General features: G+C 37.7%; 1 protein-coding gene across 7 annotated transcripts in view; it reads left to right on the forward strand.

The window, feature by feature from the left end:
- LOC100032777 (maestro heat-like repeat family member 5) overlaps nt 1-21,408 on the forward strand; it is a 121,710-nt gene that overhangs the window by 7,891 nt on the left and 92,411 nt on the right. For all 7 annotated transcript variants that reach the window (XM_056822991.1, XM_056822986.1, XM_056822993.1 and 4 more), the window contains 5 exons: nt 12,159-12,358; nt 14,113-14,258; nt 16,268-16,396; nt 18,233-18,392; nt 20,356-20,408. In XM_056822991.1, the coding sequence (XP_056678969.1) occupies nt 12,256-12,358; nt 14,113-14,258; nt 16,268-16,396; nt 18,233-18,392; nt 20,356-20,408 (591 nt within the window). In that variant the 5' untranslated portion in view covers nt 12,159-12,255. The remainder of the gene's footprint in view (nt 1-12,158; nt 12,359-14,112; nt 14,259-16,267; nt 16,397-18,232; nt 18,393-20,355; nt 20,409-21,408) is intronic.

The raw sequence follows: 21,408 nt of genomic DNA on the forward strand, positions 1-21,408 counted from the left end.
AAATGTATCGAACTGGGAGTTCTTGGTATTAATGGAATCCCAGGGCCAATACACTACACCTATAGATTTATAACAGTGCCCCCAGTAGCATGTTGTTTACTTTATTCATACAGAGAGGACAGAATAGATAAAAGGAAGAGTGGAAGTAGTCATATTTTAGGAAGATAAACACACAAGGAAATCCAGAGCAAGATGGAGAAATGTGTGGGTTAAGATGATAATGTAACTGGGTAAATTCTGAAGCTGTACTTGTGTCTATGCTCAAAATACAGGTTTTGCTCCTGGAGGAAAATCAAGGAGCTTTAGAACACTTCTTCACTGTCAAGGAAAATTAAATGTTCACTGAGGGGGAAATGAAGTAAGTGGGGCTTCCAGACTAAAACAAAGAAGAAAAGATCTGATGGGGGGACCCAGAAAGAAATCTTTATCTATGTTAGCAGGGCAGAGAGTTCCTGAATGCTTAGATCTAGTAAATAAATAGAAACATCTTGCTTAAGGGCACAGTCAGACCCTCAGAGGAGGAAGCAGCTGTGAGTGTTTCAAGAAATTATGATAACCAGTTCGGGGGAACTGATAATCCTGTAAGGGTCAAATAAAGAAAAGAAGTAATTGTCAGTCTCATATAACAAGCATTTATTAGCCTACAATGTACCAGGTACTGGGCTGGGTACACAAAGAAAATCAGAAAAACCCAACAAAATAGTCCCCTCTTCCCCACTCCTCCCACCCAACTTGACAGGAACATAACATACAAATAACTACATACAAATGAAATGCATACAAGATAAATTGGAGATGATCAAAGAAGGAGGACACTGTAATTAAGAGGAAATCATGAGAGACTTTTTATTGAAGGTAGAATTTTAGCTGGGACTTAAAGGAAGCCAGGGAGGGCAGGATATAGATGAGGAAGGAGAGCATTCCATGCATGAGTGACATCCAAAGAAAAGACCCAGTAGAGGTAGGAGTTTGGAGGGCCTTTGTACAAACAAATAACAAGGAGGCCAATGGTACTGGTTCACAGAGTATGTGGGAGAGATAAGAGTTAGAAACATAGGAGGCAAATAAGTTTCTGAAAGCAAGATTTTATATTTATTTGATCTCAGAAAGCTAATAGGGAGCCATTGAAGTTTATTGAATAATAGAGGTGGGAAGAGGATGGTGACTGTTAGACCTGTATTTTAAAAGGAAAAACAATTTGACAACTGAGTGGAGGATGGACTAAAGGGAGGGGGAAGACTTAGGGCATGGGAACCAACTAGCAATTTGTTGCAATCATCCAGACATGGGGCACAAAGGTGATGGTAATGTCAGAGAACGGAAGAAGGGCATAGATGAACAATGTTATAAAATCAACAGGATTTAAAAGCAGCAGGAGGTTATACATGGGATGTATGGTGAGAGAGTCAAAGATGATGCCTAGGTTACAATTCTGAGTAGTGTTACCCTCAACAACAACAGTAAGATGTCCAGAGGGACATCAAGAGAGAAGTTAGGGCTGGATAAATAAATCTTAGAATCAACATTCGGATGGTAATTGACTCCATCAGAGCTGGTGACATTGCCAAGTGGCATTAATAGAGGAGAAATAAGAGGGCTCAGATCCCTGAGGATACTTGTGCTTCAAAGAGTATCACTTGGATAAAAATATATTAGAGACTAAGAAACAGTCAAACAAGTAGGAAGAGAAACAGGAGAGGGTAGTACTGTTAAAAAAAAATATCTGGAAGAGAATAGCAAAGAAAAAAAAAGAGGATAATTAACAGTAGCCAAGGCTACAAGAATTGGGGAATTGAGACCATTGGCAATTTCCTTAGGATGAGATAGTTGATAGGATAAGTTGACAGTGGATCTGAGAGAAAAAAGGACTGTCTGTTTTCACTAAGTAGTCAAACAATGAAGGGAAGAAAGTGAAGCCAGGACAGCATTAATATCCTAGGAGAGAACTGAAGGGTAGAAGAATAGACCAGGGTCTCAGTGAGGATATAGAAGCAAGGTTAGGATTTGCAAGGCAGAAGGGAAATGTGGAATGACAAGAGATATGATAAGAAGGGGAAGCTAGAGGGAAACAGGAGGTCATGGATTCAAATATGGTCTCGATTAGTTGCTAGTTGTGAAACTGGGCAAGTTATTTAACTCTTCTGCTTTGGAACTGATAGCATTGATTCTAAGGCAGATGTTAGTGTTAAAAAAATTAAATGATAAGAGACTGATCTTATGCATAATAATGTGCAATGGTGTCACTCTAAACTAGAAATGGGGGACTACTAGCTGATGCATAAGGATCGCTGTGAGCAACATATTGACTTAAAAAACCACATATTAATAATTGCATGTTTTGTATTTTTATTTATTTTCTTAAATATTTCCCAGTTGCATTTGTTTGTTTTCTCCATTGCATTTTAATCTGGTTAAGTCTACAGTTGTGTCAGGGGCCATATATTTGATACATCTCAAATAAAGTATGGTGGTTGGCATCTCTATGAGAAGAGAACCAAGCAGCAATTTTTAGAGTCAAATTTTTGTTTTTAAATTTCATTTATGCTTTTCTTTTCAATTTAACAAGCATGTGTTAATAGTAATGGAAATTATCTAGCATTTATAGGTTTCCAAAGCACTTTATAAATATTACATCATTTGATCCTCACAACGATCCTAAGTGCTGTTGTGCTATTGTCACTTCCAGAGTCTTTCTCTTATAACAGAAATGTCCAATTGAGCAGAACAGTTCCCAAGTCTAACAATGTATGTTCATTTTATATCTTCACTCTATCATTAAGACACTTATCTTTGTGACCTTGAGCAAGTCACTTAACTTTTATACCCTGATTACCTCATCTGTTAAAATGAGGGGGTTGGATTATAGGGCTTCTGAGCTCCCTTCTGGTCCAAGGTAAGATCTTTTGGCCTTTCATCTTAGTAGAAGGGAGAAGGAACAGAATTTTATCAAGAATCCTCTATAGTTAAGATTGGTTATTATGTTGAACTGATTTCTGAGGCCTTTAGTGTTGTTCTTCTTTACATTTTGTTGGTTATTGTGCATATTCTTTTCGATCTTTGACTTAGATATCTATCAGCTCATAAAAGAAATACCAAGTTTTACTGAATACACCATATTCATAATTCTTTACAGATGAGGAAATTGAGGTTAAGTGACTTTCCCAGACCACAAAGCATAAGAGGTCAGATTTGAACTCAGTTCTCCCTGATTCCAGGCCCGAGGCAGTAACCACAGGACTATATGGCTTCCCCATTAGTGGGCTTATCTTCCCACAACCCCTATAACATTAGCTATTTCCATACTTTATGATATTTGCCAGTTTGATGCAGTTGAAATAAAACTTCAAAGTTGTCTTAAATTTACATTCATTTTATAATACGTGACTCATACCATTTTTTATTCAGTTGTTAACAATTTGTAATTATTTTGAAAATTATATGCTATAATAGTCTTTGTTGGAAAATGTCTCTTGATAGTCAATATTTTTATCACTTCATATAAATCTTTAATTTTAGACTTTTGGCAGAGATAGTTGATGCAAAGATTTTCCCCCAATTTCTCTATAATCAAAATTGTCTACTTTGAGTAGATTTCCCCTTATTTGATTAAAACTGTTCCACTAAATTATGGTTCTATAAGGTTATTTGCTGTAACCATTTATGTTAAAGTCATTTACCCATTGAGTTTCTTTCTGGCATGTGATAGTTCTTATATAAGAGAATCCTTTCTCTAGTATTTAGTATATTGAATTTATCAGACCTCAAGCTATTAAAACTGGTTTCTTCTAGGTCTTGTTTATCTAATATATTCCATTGATCTACTTATTCATTTTAAAATTTATATTGTATAGTTTTTTTAATAATTTCCCATGTTTACCAATTTCATTTTCTTTCACTCTCCTCCCCACTTTGGGATCCAATAAGCAATTCTACTGGATTTTACAAATGCTATCACTTATACCTATTTCTATATTATTCTTTTTTGCAATAGAGCAGTCTTTTAAAAGAAAAACCCCAAATCATTTATCCATATAAAGGGATGAAAAGTCATTTGTTTTTCTTCTGTGAAATATACTTTTTATTAAACCCTTATCTTCCATCTTAGAATCAATATTTGGTGTTGGTTCCAAGGCAGAAGAGCGGTAAGGGCTAGGCAATGGGGGTTAAGTGACTTGCCCCCAGGGACACAGCTAGGAAGTGTCAGAAGCCAGATTTGAATCTAGGACCTCCTAGGCCTGGTTCTCAATCCACCAAGCCACCTAGCTACCCCCATCATATAGTTTTGATGATTGGGGAAGACCTACATAAGTGCTTGATGAGGGCTATTTTGTAATATAATTTGAGGTCTGCAATCTACTACTTTTTAAAATTATTTCCTTTGAGATTCTTGACCACCTTTTTCATTGAAATGAATTTTATTATTTTACCTATTCCCTAAAAAATAACACCCTTGTACTTTGATTGGCATAACAATAAACATGTGAATTAATCTAGGTGATCAGTCATTTTTGTTGCGTTGGCCTGGCCCAACCATGAGCATTGAATGTCTCTCTAATTATCTTGACTATTTTTACTTCTTCACTATTTTTGTCAGTTGTTTTTATTATGAAAGTACTGAAGATGTAGATGTATTATTAATATACTGTATGTATATGTATACAATTTGTATGCATTATTTTTATGTCTTTTAAATTCAGTTTCTCTCTGAGATAGTGAGGTATGGTACAAAGAAATAGAAGAGAAGCTGAATCTAAATCTGGCCTACTTACTAGATAAGTGAACCTAAACAAGGCACTTAATCTGTCTCACCATTCTGTCTCACTCTCCTTTAGTGTAAAATAAGGATAATAGTGACTTTCTAGGGCTATTTTGAGGATTAAATTAAGTAATATTTGTAAAGAGCTTAGCCTAGTGCCTGGTACCTAGTAGGTACTTAATAAGTGACTGCTTCCTTCCTTCTTTCTGGATATTGTTAGTAATATGCAAGAAGGCTGATTGTGTATCCTAAGAGTATGGATACTGTTTCAATCTCTATGTAGACCACCATGTTGTCTGCCAGTAGAAACAACTTTGTTTCTACTCTACAAGATACTTGACCTTTGAAATTAATACTGAACGGATCTGTCCAGAGTTTCCAAGACAGAAAAGAACTGGATCAATAGAAACACCAAGCCTGCTAATAACGGCCCACTTCTTTTAGTAATTTGCTCTTGTTGTTCAGTTGTTCAGTCGTATATGACTTTTCATGGCCCTCTTTACAAGAGCATGCCAATGTTGACCATGGGGTTTTCTTGCAAAGATTCTGGAGTAGTTTGCCATCCCTTTCTCAAGTGCCTAGTGCTTCACCTGGATGCCAGAAGGAACCTAAATAGTACTGTTAGAGGTTTCAAAGTCCAGGGCATGAACTGAAAGACTTTTGATATGTAGGTAATATATTCATATACTAGTTTGACCTGGGCAAGACCCAACTTAGAGGCCATAGCTCCTTCAAGTATTTGAAGAGTTGTCATGTGAGGGGGAAAAAAATCTTTTCAGACCCAGAAAACAAAAAATAAAAGCAGTGAGTAGAAGTGGGAAAGAGTCTGATGCAGTTCAGGTTGCCGTCTGGAAAATTTTCCTACCCACTTTGGAACAATCCCTAAATGAAGTCAGAAGTAAAGGTCACATTCTCTCTCTGCCTCTCTCTGCCTCTCTCTCTCTCTCTCTCTCTGCCTCTCTCTTACTGTCTCTTTCTCTCCTTCATGTTTCTGGCTCTCTTCCTTTCTCTCTCTCCTTCCCTCCCTTTTTCTCTAAGTCTTTAAGAAAAGGCAAAATTACCACTTGATGAGACTATCATAGAGGAAGGCATTCTCAGTCTGGGGGAACTGGACTAAATTGCTCCTGAAGTTTCTTTCATCTGCAAGTTTAGTGTTTCTTTTTTACATAGATAAAAAGCATAGATAGCATGGAAATTTGTGAATAATCGGTAGGTTGGATGACAGTCAAGAAAGAAAAAATAATGGATAACGAGAAAGGGGGTGGACAGAAGGTTGAAATGAAATTTAATAGTGGTAAATGAAAATACTTATACCTGGTTTTGAAGAAGGAATTATGAAAAATAAAGGATAGAAGAAGACTAGTCAGCTCTTTCCTTGAAAAAGATCTTGAGGTTTTCACAATTGGAGTCAACAATTCATGTGAAAGCCCCAAAAGCTAAGATTTGTTTAGAGAAGCATTGTGTCAAAAATATGGTGTCCATCTCTGGGTACCATATTGTAAGAAAGAGTGTCTGGAGGAGGATAAAGAGGACCAGAGACATGGTCTCTGAAGATCAACTGAAAGACCTATGGAAGGTGTTTTGTTTTGTTTTTAATAATAGCACTACAAAATACTTAGTTTGATTGGTTTGGCATGAATAAGTAAATTAATTTAGGAATAGTTGTTATTTTATTATATTGGTTCAGCATACCCATGAGCAAGTAATGTTTTCCAGTTGTTTAGATCTAATTTTATTTGTGTGATGAAATGCATTTTAGACTTTTGCTCATGTATAGTTCCTGTGTTTTTCCTGGCAGGTCGATTCCAACATCATTTATATTGGCTATAGTTACTTTAAATGGAATTTCTCTATTTCTTGCCACTGGACTTTGTTGGTAATATATAGTAACACCGGTGACTTATATGGGTTTATTTTATATTCTGTGACTACTCAGTTTGTAAATATTTCAACTAGTTTTTTAGTTGATTCTGTAGGATTCTCTAAATGTCATCTGGAAAGAATGATAGTTATATTTCCACCTATTCTCATTTTAAACGTTTTTTCTCTTATTGCTACAGTTAGCATTTCTAATACAATACTGAATAGTAGTTGTGATAATGGGCACCTTTACTTCACCCCTAATCTTATTGGCAGGCTTCTAACTTAATGTTAGTATAGAAAATGCTTGCTGATGGTTTTAGGTAGAGTCTACTTAGCATTTTAAGGATAGCTCATTCCTATGCTGTCTAGTACTATTAAAATAGGAAAAGATGTTACATTTTATCAAAAACCTTTTTCTGCATATATTGAGATAATCTGAGATAATCATATGATTTCTGTTGGAGAAGGGTAGATCTGGTCATTATTATACTGATAGTTTTCCTAATATTGAAACTGCCCTGAATTCCTGACATAAAACCTGCCTTGTCATAGTATACAATCCTTGTAAATCATTGCTGTAATCTCCTTGCTAGTATTTTATTTAAATTATTTGGCATCAATATTCATTAGGGCAACTGGTCCATAGTTTCTTTTCTCTGCTTTCACTCTTCCTGGTTTGGGTATCAGCACTATATTTGTATTATAAAAGGAATTTGATAGGACTCAATCTAGTCTGTTTTTCCAAATAACTTCTATATTATTGGAATTAACTGTTTTTTAAATGTTTGGTAGAAATCACTGGTTAATCCATCTGGCCCTAGGGATTTTTTCATAGGGAATTCTTGATGGCTTGTTCAATTTTTTTCCCTAAAATATGAATATGTAAGCATTCTATTTCCTCTTCTGTTAATCTGAGCAATTTATATTTTTCCTAAATATTCATCAATTTCACTTAGATTGTCAGATTCAATGGAAAATGATTGGGCAAAATAGGTCCTAATAATTATTTTAACTTCCTCGTTAATTGGTGGTGAATTCACTGTTTTCATTTTTGGTACTAGCAATTTTACTTTCTATTTCATTTGTTGTTGGGTTTTTTGTTTTCATAAAACCAGCTCCTGGTTTTATTTCTTGGTTTAATGATTTGCTTGCTTTCAACTTTATTAATATCTCCTTTGGTCTTTAGGATTTCTAATTTGATGTGTAATTGGGGATTTTTAATTTGTTCTTTTTCTAGGGATTTTTATTCTATTCCCAGTTCATTGATCTACTCTTTCTCTGTTTTATTGATGTATTTAGAGATAAATTTTCCTCTAAGCTTTGTCTGCATCCCATAAATTTTTGGTTGTTTTCTCATTGTTGCCATTATTTCAAATGAAATCATTGACTGTTTCTATCATTTGCTCTTTGACTTATTCATTCTTTAATATTAGATTATTTTAATTTGGTATCTTATTTTTATTTATTTTATTATTATATTTCTTTTATAATTAATTTCCAGTTTATTTTAATCTATCTTTCCATGTCCTTTTAGTGAATGTAATTTTATTGAATTATGATGTAAGAAGGATGCACTTAATCTTAGAACTAGAAATGAATGAAGAACAGTACCTCTAGGTCAAACTCCATTCCCACAAAACCTTCTATAGCATTGCTAACTGGTGGATTATATACGAAACCATTTAAACATGGGCAGCTAGATGTACCATTAGATAAAGAGATAAATTTAGGGTTAGGAAGAACTGAGTTCAAATCCTGATTCAAACATTTACTAGCCATGTGATTTCTGGGCAAGTCAATTGACCTCTTACAACTTGTTTCCTTATCTGGAAAACAGGGTTAATAAAAGCCCATAACTCACTTTGTTATAAAGTTCAAATGTGATCATCTTTGTATTGTTACATGAATGCTAGCTATCAATATTATTGTAATCATTGTCATTATTATCTCTAGGGTCAAGAAATCCACTATATCACAAGGCCATCCATTGAATAATAGTATGAATGCTTCATTAATGATTTATAGCTTTGGGGAGATGCCAACCTTCCAATTCTGGCCATAAATTTCACCATAGCAGTCCCTGAAATTAGATGATGGTGGGGAACTGAGAGCTAACTTCTCAACCAGCACAGTACCATGTAAAGATCATTAGACCTAGAGCATCAGAAGATCTTGGTTCAAGTTCCAGCTTTGGCTGCTGACTGAGCTTTGTGACCTTAGATAAGTCACTTAACTTCTCTGAGACTCAGGTTCATTCTCTGTTAAATAAACAATAATTAAATCATATGTCTATAAATTCAGGGATAGAAGTGGCTTTAGTGGTCATTGAGTCCAATCCCTTAATTTGAGAAACAAGGAGATTGAGGCCCAGAGAGTTTGGTTAAGTGACTTTCCCAAGGTTGTATAATTGGCAAATGACAGAGGTAAGATTTAAATCCACAACACACCCTGACTTTGGATACATTATTTTGTGTACTACACCTAGCTGCATTTCTTAGTCATACCTGCCCTACTAATAGTAGTATTGAGGGGGGGGGGAAGAGCTTTATAAACCTTCAAAGGGCTACCAAAATTCAAGTAATGTTTATTATAATTGGGCAAAGTTAACAGAGATCTTTCCCAAAGCTTTAGCAGATGGGCAAGCCATGTGCTGGCCTGTTCTTTTGTGTGTTCCCACTTTCATGAAGATTCCAACCTCTGGACAATATTTTCTAAGTACAAAGTGTTGAGCTCAGTCATGGAGGTCTCATAAGTGACTCTATACCCCTATCTACAGGATATACGATCACTATTGGTGGCACAAAAGATATAGTGCTGGGCCTGGAATTAAGAAGACCTCAGTTCAAATCCAACCTCAGACACACTTACTAGCTAGTGTGAACTTCAGCAAGCTACTTAACCCCAGTTTCCTCATTTGTAAAATGGGAATAATAGTAGCACTTAACTTTCCAGGGTTATTTTGAGAAGCAAATGTAATAATATTTATAAAGTACTTAGTGCCATACCTGGCACATAATAGATGCTCAATAAATATTTGTTGTTCTTTGCTCAACCACTAATAATCTACTCAAAAAACACTCTGTGTTCTATCCCTTGAGTAGTTGCCCTGAACTTCCAACCTCAAGAGTGATGGCATGCCATGAAAACCCCCTGAGATGTTACACAGCAGCCAAACCCACACTCAATACTAATCTTCAGGGACCAAGAAACAGCCCAGACCACCTACCCAATAGCCTAGGGCAGGATAAGTTTCTTGGGACTTTCCCACACAACCTCAGCATTGAAAAGGACCTCAAAGGAAAAATCATAAAATCTGAGTTGTAGAGCTGAGATGAATATTAAGAGGTCATTTATGCCAGTCCCTTTGTTTTACAGATGAACCACAAGAAGGTCATTGACTTTCTTGAGGAATATGCCTAGCAATGAGATTTCTGGGGTGCCCAAGCCTTTTAAGTCCAAGAGTAATGTTGTTTCTTAACCATCAAGGTTAAATAAGCAAGTTGCCTAAAATCCTAAAGGGTAGAAACTAATATAAACCTGAAATGTGAACCCAATTCCTTTTTTTCTATAACCAGCTCTCTTTCTACTGTGTCAGGTATCAAGTTGAAATCAGATTTGAATAAAAATATCTTTAAAGAATGTACAAGTAATCCTTTGTTATCCTTTTAAATACTTCCTGGGGTGTGGAATTCACTTCCTCTCAAGGAAAATGACTCCCCTTTTGAATACCTCTACTTCTGAAAGTTTTTCCACATTTTGAGCCAGAATATGCTCAACATCCACCAATTAGGAAATGGCTGAACAAGTTGTGGTATATGATTGTGAAGGAACACTTTTGTGATGTAAGAAATGACTAAAGATTATTTCTGAAAATTTGGAAATACATGAACTGATGCAAAATGAAATGAGCAGAAACAGAAGAACATTGGACACAGTAATAGTAATATTATGCAATGATCAGATGTGAAAGATTTAGCTTTTCTAAGCACATGAAACAATGATCTAAGACAATTCTGAAGGGCTCATGATGAAAAATGCTATTCACCTCCAGAGAAAGAATTGATGGGTCTAAATGTAAATCAAAGCACAGTATTTTTCTCTGTACTTTCTTTGATTTTGTGTGTTTATGTGTGTGTGTGTCTTCTTCCACAACATGACCAATAGGGAGATATAGCTTGTGTTAAATCACATGTACAAACTATATCAAAATGCTTATCATGTCAGGAATTGGGGAGGAGAGGTAGGGAGGGAGACAATTTGGAACTCAAAATTTGAGGAAATTAATGTTAAAAATTGTCTTTACATGTAATTGGGTAAAAATAAATAAATAAAACATGCCCCTCTGATACCTTCTTTGCCCTTATTTTTGCTCTCTAACGGGGTAAAGAGGAACAAGTTAAATGCTTCTTTATTCCATGAGGACTCTAACAATGATTGAAGACAGCTACAGCTACTGAACCATCCTAAGTTTTCTTCTTTCAAGGCTAAATACACTTCATTTGTCAATGCCGTACCTAAAAACTAATGCCCAGAACTGCAGTAATAGCTTTCAGCACTGGATCTGAGCATGGCAGGGTTCACCATTCCTTCTTTGTGGGTCAAACACTAAACCAAGAATTTCACCAAGTCAAGTCAGTCACCATAAATATAGTATATCAACACTGAATATATAGTTCTTGGCAATCATTTTAGAGATTATTAAAGTGTCAAAAATGTAGTCATTTGCCCAGAGTCCCCACAGCTGCTCGAAGAGAGCATTGGGGTTTTGTATCTAAGACACGTTTCTTTTTAATTCAAATTATATTGATAGCTTTTGTTCTTACCCAAAATTTTTAAGTATATTCTCCCTCTATCTTTCCTCAGGGCCATACTATGTAATAAATATTTGAACAAAGAAAGAAAGTGGAGAAGGGGAAGAAAAGGGTTATGAAAACTAAACAACATCCCCCCCAAAAAATAGATCTGGTATAATGTGCATTACTCCACATCCATGATTACCCAGTTCTGCAAAGGAGCAGAGGGAGGTGCTTTCTCAGACAAGCTCTTCTTTGGGGTCAAGCTGTGTCATTATAATTTTGCTACAGTCTGTTTTGCCTATTACATTGTCTTTCCCACTTATATGAAAATAGTCATGGACTGTATTGTTTTCTTGGGTTTGCTTATTTTACTTTGAATCAGTTTATGTCTTCCTATGCTTCTCCATAGTCATCATATTCCCTGTTTCTTCATGTAGTGATTCCCTGATGGATCAGTCTACTTTGTTTTCCAGTTCTTCATTACCACTAAAAGCTTTGTTATAAATATTATGGTGAGGGTGAGGATCTTTGTGTCATTGTGACTTTCTATAGGATCTATAGGATCTGTGGGGTACCCAGGCCCTCTAACTCTAAGAGTAATGACATTTCTATTAAATGTTGCTTCCTCTCAAGGGTGGCTTTCCCTTAAACAGGAGTGGCCCATCACTGATACCCAGCCTCGTTGTATTCTGCCAGCCCTGTCCATGATACTAACATGCCTACTGTTCTGCTTTCTACTTTAGATTCTCTTTTTTAATTCCTTCAAAGTGGAGAATTTCAAACAGCAAACCCACCAAATCCAGCCAACCCGTCTATAAAAATTATAGCTGTGGGGAAGGTATGGTCAAACCCACCGGCATCTTTCTGAAAAAGAACAAGAGCACTCAAGCAGCCCTTTTTCCACAAACCTACAAAGTATTCATGGAGGAAGCTTACAATGCAGGTGAGCCTCACTTCATCTCCCCACCCACTCCTACCCAGTGCTCAAGATTCTGAAGGCAAATGGGAAACAATGGCAGAGTGGGAGATACTATATCAACCTTAGTGCTAAGTCATCCTCAGGGAGCAAAGGAGTCCAGGGAAACGAGGGGAAGAGGGCTAATTAGCAGTTTAACTACCTGGAGCAAGAGATTTAGAAAAGAGACCACTGAGGAGCAAACAGAAATGTACTAAAACTAACTGTTGGAGGAAGACCCAAACATTAGTTTTGTAGGCAAAGAATGGGGATATTACCTGACAGCAAGAGATTCAGATATTCTGTAGAATGGAAGGGTAGGAGAGTTGAGAGGGACTGCTGGGAAGGTTGCCCTTGGAAGGAAAAGTCCATACTCAAATACTTCCTAGCTATGTGATGCTGGGAAAGTCACTTCATCCCCATTGCCTAACCTGCCCTTACTGCTCTCCTGCTTGGAACCAATATACACAATATTGATTCTAAGACAGAAAGTAAAGGGCTTAAAAAATAACTATTCTTTTATATTCCTATATTCTCTAAGACACTCATGCATTGTTAATATGTAGGTCCATACCCACAGTACCCCTGTGGAGTAAAAAAGGAAAAACCCAGAGCATAGATAATCAATTTCCAAGGTCTTCCTTATAAAGATCATCCTTTGAGCTTTAAGGAAAGGTGAATTAGGTCATGTAAACCTCATCATATTCCATGTTACAAATACTTGAGGATATACTACCTGGAATACTGGCCAGTGACTAGTTTCAGGTTAATTTGGGATTCTCCTCACCATCACCATCATTCAATTCATCAGCGAGCAGGGACTAAGCAACTCTTTTAAGTCCAGGCATAGTAAAGGAGCCTCTGATTGAAGAGCTAATAATCATTCACAATATGATAGAGTGGAATAACAGCAGACAGCACAGAGGAAACAACATCTGTGTTTGAGGTTCTAAAGCTGGAGTGGTGCTAAGTCAGGAAGGTATAGTTCAAAGAACCCTTATTTCTAGGGGTCAGAACACTAGGTAGTCCAAGCACTGTCTCATTATGTGACCTCAAGAAAGTCACTTCTCTAGGTTTCCCCAAATATAAGAGGATAGCATTAGACTATGGGCCTTGCCATCTCTAAGACTCTAACCATAAAACAGAGCACGATAGTTTTACATTATGTGTACAAGTCGTATTTTGTTCAGTCATCCCCCAGTTGAAGGACATTCCCCTAGTTTCCAGCTCTTTGCCAGTATGCCAGTACACACAAAAGAAAAAGAGCCCTGTAATATTTTTATACAGATGGGTCCTTTTCTCATTCTTTGATATCTTTGGGGAGATAAAGGCCTCATTATGATGTAGCCTGGGTCAAAAGGTAGACTTAAGATCTCCATACAGAGCCATAACTATCCAGGGTACTAGTTCCAAACAAGACATACATTTTTGGATATGGTCAGTATGAAGAATTGTTTTGCTTTACTATGCACACTTGTTAGAGTTTTATTTTTTCTTTCTTTTCAGTTGAAGGGGGAAGGGAAAGAAAATAAATGTGTTAGTTGGAGGGAAGACAAATTTTAATTTTTAAAAAGGCAGGGCAGAAACAATGTGCTGAAAGAGAGGCACAAACTTAATTCTCAGAGTTTAAGGAGGATCACTGAGTCCGCATCAATGATAAGAAACAAAATGCTCAGAGTCAGCTATTGCCACCTATGTTGCTTCATAGCTGGCTCCTTTTCACTCCATCTTGTCCACCTTAGGCATCTGTTTTAAACTACTCCGGGAGTTGGGGAGTTCCGATGTCCCCCGAGTGAAAATTGTAACCAAGAAACTCAGCAACATGGCTAAATTGGAGCAAGCCATGGTACTGGAGACCATCCATGATTTCTTCGGGGATAACACAGAGGTAGGAACATTAAACTGAAGTTATTTTAAGAGAGGCATCTTAGTCCAGAAAGACCTCCTACTCCTAACAACCACAGATTCATTATGTGGCTCTGGGGACATTTCTTCCCCTTCCAGAGCCTTGGATACTATTTTTGCAAATCAAGGGAGTAACCAACATCTTAATCTCTAAAGAGCTTTCTTCTAACTGTACTCAGCCACAATCACTATTACATATTGAGAAGGAAACTATGTGCAAGGTATTACATGGGACACAGCAAAAGCAAGGGCAGTTCTTGTCCTCACATGGTTTATCATCTAAATAAAGTCCATGATGTCTCATGGAAAGAGAATTAGCCTTTGAGACAGAAGAACTGGACCAAGCCTTGGCTCCTTGTTTACTAGTTGTGTCACCATAAACAAAATACTTCAGTTCTTTTAAGTCTCAGGTCTTTCAACTTTCAGCATGCTGCTTTTTTCATGGCCATAATGTTGGTGCTGTCCATGGTTCTGTTATCGACATTCTTTCTCTAGATTTCTCCTTAGCAATTTTATTTCGTTCCAGAGCTTTCACTAACCACGCCATGCATGTGACTCATGACTCTCTTGATTCTGAATACTTTTGCACTGAATGTACCTCCTCCACAGAAGCTCACCTCCACCTCTCTGAATTCCTCATTTCCTTCAAGACTCAACACAGATGTCTCCTAATGTTTATTGTTGACTTCTTTATGAAATCTTTTCTTTCCCCCTCCCCTAGCTATGAGTACCTTCCATACAAAATTACCTTGTGCATATTTTGCATGTACCTAGCATATATGTGTACATTGTTTCCCTAACCTAGTCAATAAGCTTCTGAAGGCATTTCATCTCTATCTCTAGAGGATGTCACAGGGCCTGACAGCATAGTAGGTGCTTAACAAATATTTTTTGACTGATTGCTTGGTCTCGAATGCCTTCCCCTTACATCTCCTTCCACTTGATAACTCTGAACCCATGCTTTTATTTATCTACAAAAAACATCTCCACCTGTTTATCACACTATTATCTCAAATTTAGCATGTCTCAGCTATGCTCCTGTTTCAGCCTGAAAAAAAAATGGCTTTCTCTCCTAGCCTATAAATCACAACTTAATAGTTACCTCTCCAGGAAGATTTCCCTGATGCTCTTATTTGGTAATAACCTTCCCCATTAAGCCTTATGTATGTAGCTCTCCATTTTGTAACTATGCAATACACTTTGGAATAGCTTATTCCTTGGTTCAAGGAAAAGAAATGTATATGGCTAATCCTCAGAATATTTACCCAACAAGCCTGCTATTGATATCTAAACAAAGGATATAATGAGGACAGCTGTTCTGGGTTGTAGCCTTCTCTCTTGACCCTAGGCTATGTCTCAGGCACTTAGTGGGTGTATAATCCTGGGCAAGTCACTTGAACTCTGTTGCCTCAGTTCCCCAGCTGTAAAATGGAGGCAATAATAGCACCCAGAGTTGTTGTGAAAATCAAAGCAATAATGTTTATAAAACACCTACCATAGTGACTGGCACATAGTGCACTTAACAAATGTTTGTTCCTTCCCTCTGTGTACCATGGCACATATGAAGTCAAACTAGAAAGTAGTCAGTTCTGCTAGGACAAATCTGGTTTTGAATTGTCTACTAGTTTCCTTCATGCCTGAGGATGTATTTCTTTATACTTGAGAGCAAACAATCTCTTCTGATGTATTTTACAAAAACATCAATCATAAGTGAGCCCAGGATGGCACAATTTATTTGATGCTTAGGGTTACTACTTTTAATGGATTCACCATTCACTCTGGGTCATTCTGGTAGTTTGTCCCCACCCTTCTCTTTTTCTTAAAAGAAATGGGTTCCAAGTATGAGCAATCTTTGTCCTATATCATGTGTAACCTGTGGCCCAGTGCCTTAAGATGTTACTCAGAAGGCAGTCTGATTCTTAGTCATTCCAATCTCCCCCTTGTCATGTCACATGTTTCTCTTTGTGACCCTTCTCTCTCTTTCACTTACAGCTAGCTGCCAAACACAGGTACCGAATATTCCAAGTCCTTGAGAACATCATCTTTGAAGCTACGCAGATCCAGGATGACTGGGGAGAAAGATTCCTATTACTAGCTTTGGATAATATGACTGTGGAAACAGTAAGAACCCTTTCTATAAAAGGTTTCACCTAAGACTTTTGAAGGGAAAGCTTCGCCTCCATCTAACTCAGGCTCCTCCTCTATAAAATAAGGATATGAATCCTTATCCTATGTCCCTATTTTTACAGAGGAGGAGACCAAGTCTCAAAAAAATAAAAGGACTTTTGCATCATTCCATTACCAATGAAAGTGTCAAGACATGTCAAGACATGAATGAATGTTCTCTGATTCTAGGACACTACTCTGCTGCTATCCCAGAAATAAATGAACTCTAGATCAGATCCTAAGCAAGAAACTCTTTCCTGGTCAGTGTTTTCCCACAGGGCCTCCCCACCTCTCTCTGACTAAATTTGGCACCTTCCTTGAATTGGGATATAAATTAAAGGATGGAAAAGCCTTTCTCCATGGCTGGCCTTAAAAAGTAACGAGCCCAAAGAGCTACTTAGCAATACTAGCTACATAGCAATAATGTATTAAAGGAATGATTCCTAAACAAAGGATTTCACCTTCATGGTGAATACTCTCCCATCTATACAATGGTAACAAAAGCAAGTGTGTGTTTATGTGTTTGTGTGTGTGTGTATATGTGTGTGTGTGTGTTGTCTAGACCAGCATTGGTGAAGATTTTCAAGTTTGCATGCCCAAACTACAACTTCAAGCTGCTTGTGAGCTCCCTACATTACCCCAAAGGAAGGAAGTGCTCACTTTGAGTGACTGGACAGAGGGTTTAGGCATGCCAAAAATGTCCTTTGGTGCTGGGAAGAGGGGGAATGGAGTAGTTCCCCCCCACCTGTGCCCATTGGGCATACATGCCAATACTTTACCAACGCTGGTCTAGACCATTGATTTCATTGATATTGGGAACTACTGGTGAGGAAATTCCCTCTATAAGATAGATCTACAACTATTCTGCAACTCAATGTCTTAGAAAGGTGTCTATGACACTGAAACTCGAAATAACATATCTAGTATATGTCAGAGATGGGAGGTACAAAACTGGACCCTCTAACTCCAAGTCTATGCCGTGGTGTCTCTTTGGAGAAGAAATGATATAAAGAGTGATAATATATCACTTCTCTTTCATAAAATTCCTCTTTTTAAATAACAATAACTAGCATATCAATGGAGCCCTCTATATGCCAGTCAGTGTGCTAAGTGCTTTACAAATATTCTCATTTCATCTTCACAACCCTGGGAGAAAGACCCTATTATCTCCATTTTATCAATGAGGAAACTGAGGCAGTCAGAGGTTAAGTGACCTGCTCAAAGTCACATAACTAGTAAGGCTGAATTTGAACTCAGGTCTTCTAATTCCCATCCAGGCATTCTATCCTCTGCACTATATTTAATGTTCAGCTCAAGCATCCTGTTCTACCCAAAGCCTTTCCTGATTTCCCCTCACTTCTGGTGATGCCGTCCCTCCCTGATAATGCCTTTTTATATATAACTGTTTTATATTTATTTGGCATTTAATCTGTATATGTGCCTTTTTTTACTTTCTCTTTTATTACTATAAATTTGATAAGCATTAACAAACAGAAACATTCAAAGAGGACCACATTGTATCCATTTCTATCTGTGCACATTGTCCCTGTCTTTAGACTGCAAACTCCCTGTGGGCAAGGACTCTCATCTGTTTTTTCTTTGTGTCTCCGGAGACCAGCACAGTGTTCTGGTACACAGTGGATGCTTAATAAATATTTGCTAGTTGATTGATAACAGAGATGCATGTGCTATACATATAACAAATATAAAATACTTGATACCTTGTTAAATGCTCAGTGACTCTCATTTGACTCACATAAGACTTTTCACCCTTCCTCTCTGTTACTCTAGGAACTAGAAGACATTTATCAAGATGCTGCCAGCAACGTTCTCTTGGCTATGTGCAAACATTCCTGGCCTCTAGTGGCCAGCAAGATCGAGGAAGATTTCCTAAATGGCATTTTCCCCCATCGCAGTCTTCTCTATGTGATGGGCGTCCTCTGCATAAATGGTTTGGTTCTTCCTATTTGATTTTAGTGGTCCCCAATGTGCTGAGTTCAATGTTCAGTCTGCAGAGTATCAGGTCTAAAATCAGGGTCAAACGCCTTTCAATTTGATGTTCACATCATCATCATCATCATCCTCAATAGAATTATATTCAGTTATAGCAGCCAAGTGGCACAGTGGATAGAACACTGGGCATGCAGTCAGGAAGACATGAGTTCAAATCTGGCCTCACTAATTAGCTGTGTGACCCTGAGCAAATCAACATAATTGCTAGTTGTCTAATTTCCTCAACTGTAAAATGAGGATAAAAGCACCTACCTCCAAGTGTGAAGGTGGGAAGGAATGAAAACAAAATGAAAGGGGGATGGCAGAGAATAAGATGGATAGATAGTGTCATGGAAGCAATAAAAATGAGCATGGAGCCATGTCTGACTCTCGGTGACCTCAAGGTCCATAGCATGACAGGATATCTGAAGGATAAAAGGTCCTAGCATGCTATGTTTCATGGGGTCACAGAGAGTCAGATGTGACTGAATGACTAAATAACTGAACAACAACCTCCTGGAATTATAGTGAGGATCAAATGAGATAATATTTGTAAAAGTGACTGACACAGAACAGATGCTTAATAAACAAATATTTGTTTGGGGGCTCAGTGAATGGAATGCCACACCTGGAGATGGGAGATCTGGGTTCTAATCTAGCCTCAGATACTTCCTAACTGGGCAAGTCACTTGACCCCCATTGCCTAGACCTTACTGCTTTTCTGCCTTGGAACCAATACATAGTATTGGTTCTAAGACAGAAGGTGAGAGTTTAAATTTTAAAATAAAAAATAAGTGTTTGTTTTCTTCCTTCTCTTGGAAGTAGGGCAAAGGGAAAGGGTCCTAAGGTCCCTCTAAGTCAACATTTATTTTTTTGTTATTTGACCATTGCTGGGATAAAACATTGAACTGAATAGCTGAGGTAAACTGTAGAACTTTTCTCCCTGATCTATGGAACTTAAACAATAAGGAGCACTTCTTGTCATGGTGTTATTTAAATGAATAACTAAGTGATCAGATGTTCTTGGCCTAGGAATCATACAATTACAGTTTATTTTAAAACCAACCCTGTTAAGGGTAGCAAATGGCTCAGTGGATTGAGTAAGGCCCAGAGACGGAGTTCCTGGGTTCAAATTTGGCCTCAGACACTTCCCAGCTATGTGACCCTGGGCAAGTCACTTAGACTCCATTGCCTAGCCCTTATCGCTCTTCTGCCTTGGAGCCAATACACAGTATTGATTCTAAGATGGAAGGTAAGTGTTGGGGGGGGGGGGTGAACAGGGAAGGATGACCTCATGTAGCAGGCTAAGCCCTGGTTCCATAGAGTCAGAGGATCTCATTTCACATCTCAGATCTGCCATTTATTTTAATACCACTGTGACTTTGGCAAAAGTAATTAACCTCTCTGGGTTTCATTTTCTTCTGCCTTAAGTAGATTGAACTAGATGAATTACTTCTTTGATACCTTCACATTCTAAGCCTATGATCCCAGAATCAATTTCAACCTCTCTAAATTTAGAAGTAAGAAAAACAAAGGCCCCCAAACCTTGCCCAAGATTGCATGGAAGCACAGGGCCATGCTGGCTTTTTCTTAGAATCCCAGAATCTCAGTATTGGAAGAGACTGCTGAAGAAGTTTAGCCCAGTCTGTTCCCAAGCAAGAATCCCCTCTACAACACATCTGAAAATAGTCTGAGGATCAGATGAGATAAATCTCTGTAAAGCAACTTCAAGTGCTGTATAAATTTAGCTATTGCTGTGATTGCACACAGTACAGAAGGTGATTAACAAATGGCTACTCCCTGGATGCTTGGATGGATGAATGGGTGGATGGATGAGTGAGTATCAGGGAAACTGGGGACCAATGTAGCAGGTCTATTCCTTAGTTCAATCCTCACCACATCTTTTCCATCTTTCTGTACAGATCAATTACTTACACCAACACAGAGAGCTTGCTGGCAAGAACAACTGATTCAGGTAGGAAAAGCCACCCATCTCTCAAACTGAATGGCTAATAATGTCAACAACAATAATAATTAACACTTCATTAACATGTTAATGGTGTTTAGAAGTACAGCACCCTGTGATAGAAGGGAGTGTAGGTAATATACCCATTTTACAAAGGAGCAAATTGAGGTTCAAAGTGGTGACATGATTTATTTGCTCATGATCAGACAGACAATGATAAAGAGAATAATAAATAGGATTTATATAGCACCTAAGATTTGCAAAGCATTGTACAATATGTCAATTGAGCCTCAAGATAACTCCCATTTTACAAAATGAATGTTAAAAAGTTGCTTTCATACACAAGAGGGGAAAAATAAAACGTTATTTAAACCTTCATTAAAAAATAACTCCCCGTGGGAGGTCCTAGGTTCAAATCTGGCCTCAGACACTTCCCATCTGTGTGACTCTGGGCAAGTCACTTGACCCCCATTGCCCAGCCCTTACCACTCTTCTGCCTTGGTCCAAGACGGAAGGTAAGGGTTTAAAAAAAAATAACTCCCATTTTGCAGATGTGGAAACTAAAGTTGAGGAAGATTAAGTTAACTTGCCCAGGATCTCACAGCTATAAATGTCTGATTTTTATTCAAGTCTTCATGACTCCAGGAGTTGTGCTCTATCCACTGTGCCACCAAACTGCCTTAGAGATAAAAGCTCAACCATAGTGTCTGACACTAAATTCGGAGCTCCTTCTGATACTTGATGATGAAAATTGTCTCCTAGAAATCCCATTGTCCACAGCTTAAAGGCAAAAGGCAAGGAGGACCTTGAAAGGACTATGGAAGTAAAGGACAATTTTCTGACCTGCAGAGGCCAAGGATCTGGAAAATGATAGCTGTCAAATGCGTAATGCTTTCCAATCTCTACCCTGGTTAACGTGATCAGTCCAGAACTCTCCTTTCTGAATATGAGGCAACTAAGTGCCACAGTGAATAATAGGATCCTGAGTCTGGGATCAGAAAGGCCTGAG

Source organism: Monodelphis domestica, chromosome 3, assembly GCF_027887165.1.
Source record: "Monodelphis domestica isolate mMonDom1 chromosome 3, mMonDom1.pri, whole genome shotgun sequence".
Classification (NCBI taxonomy): Eukaryota; Metazoa; Chordata; class Mammalia; order Didelphimorphia; family Didelphidae; genus Monodelphis; species Monodelphis domestica.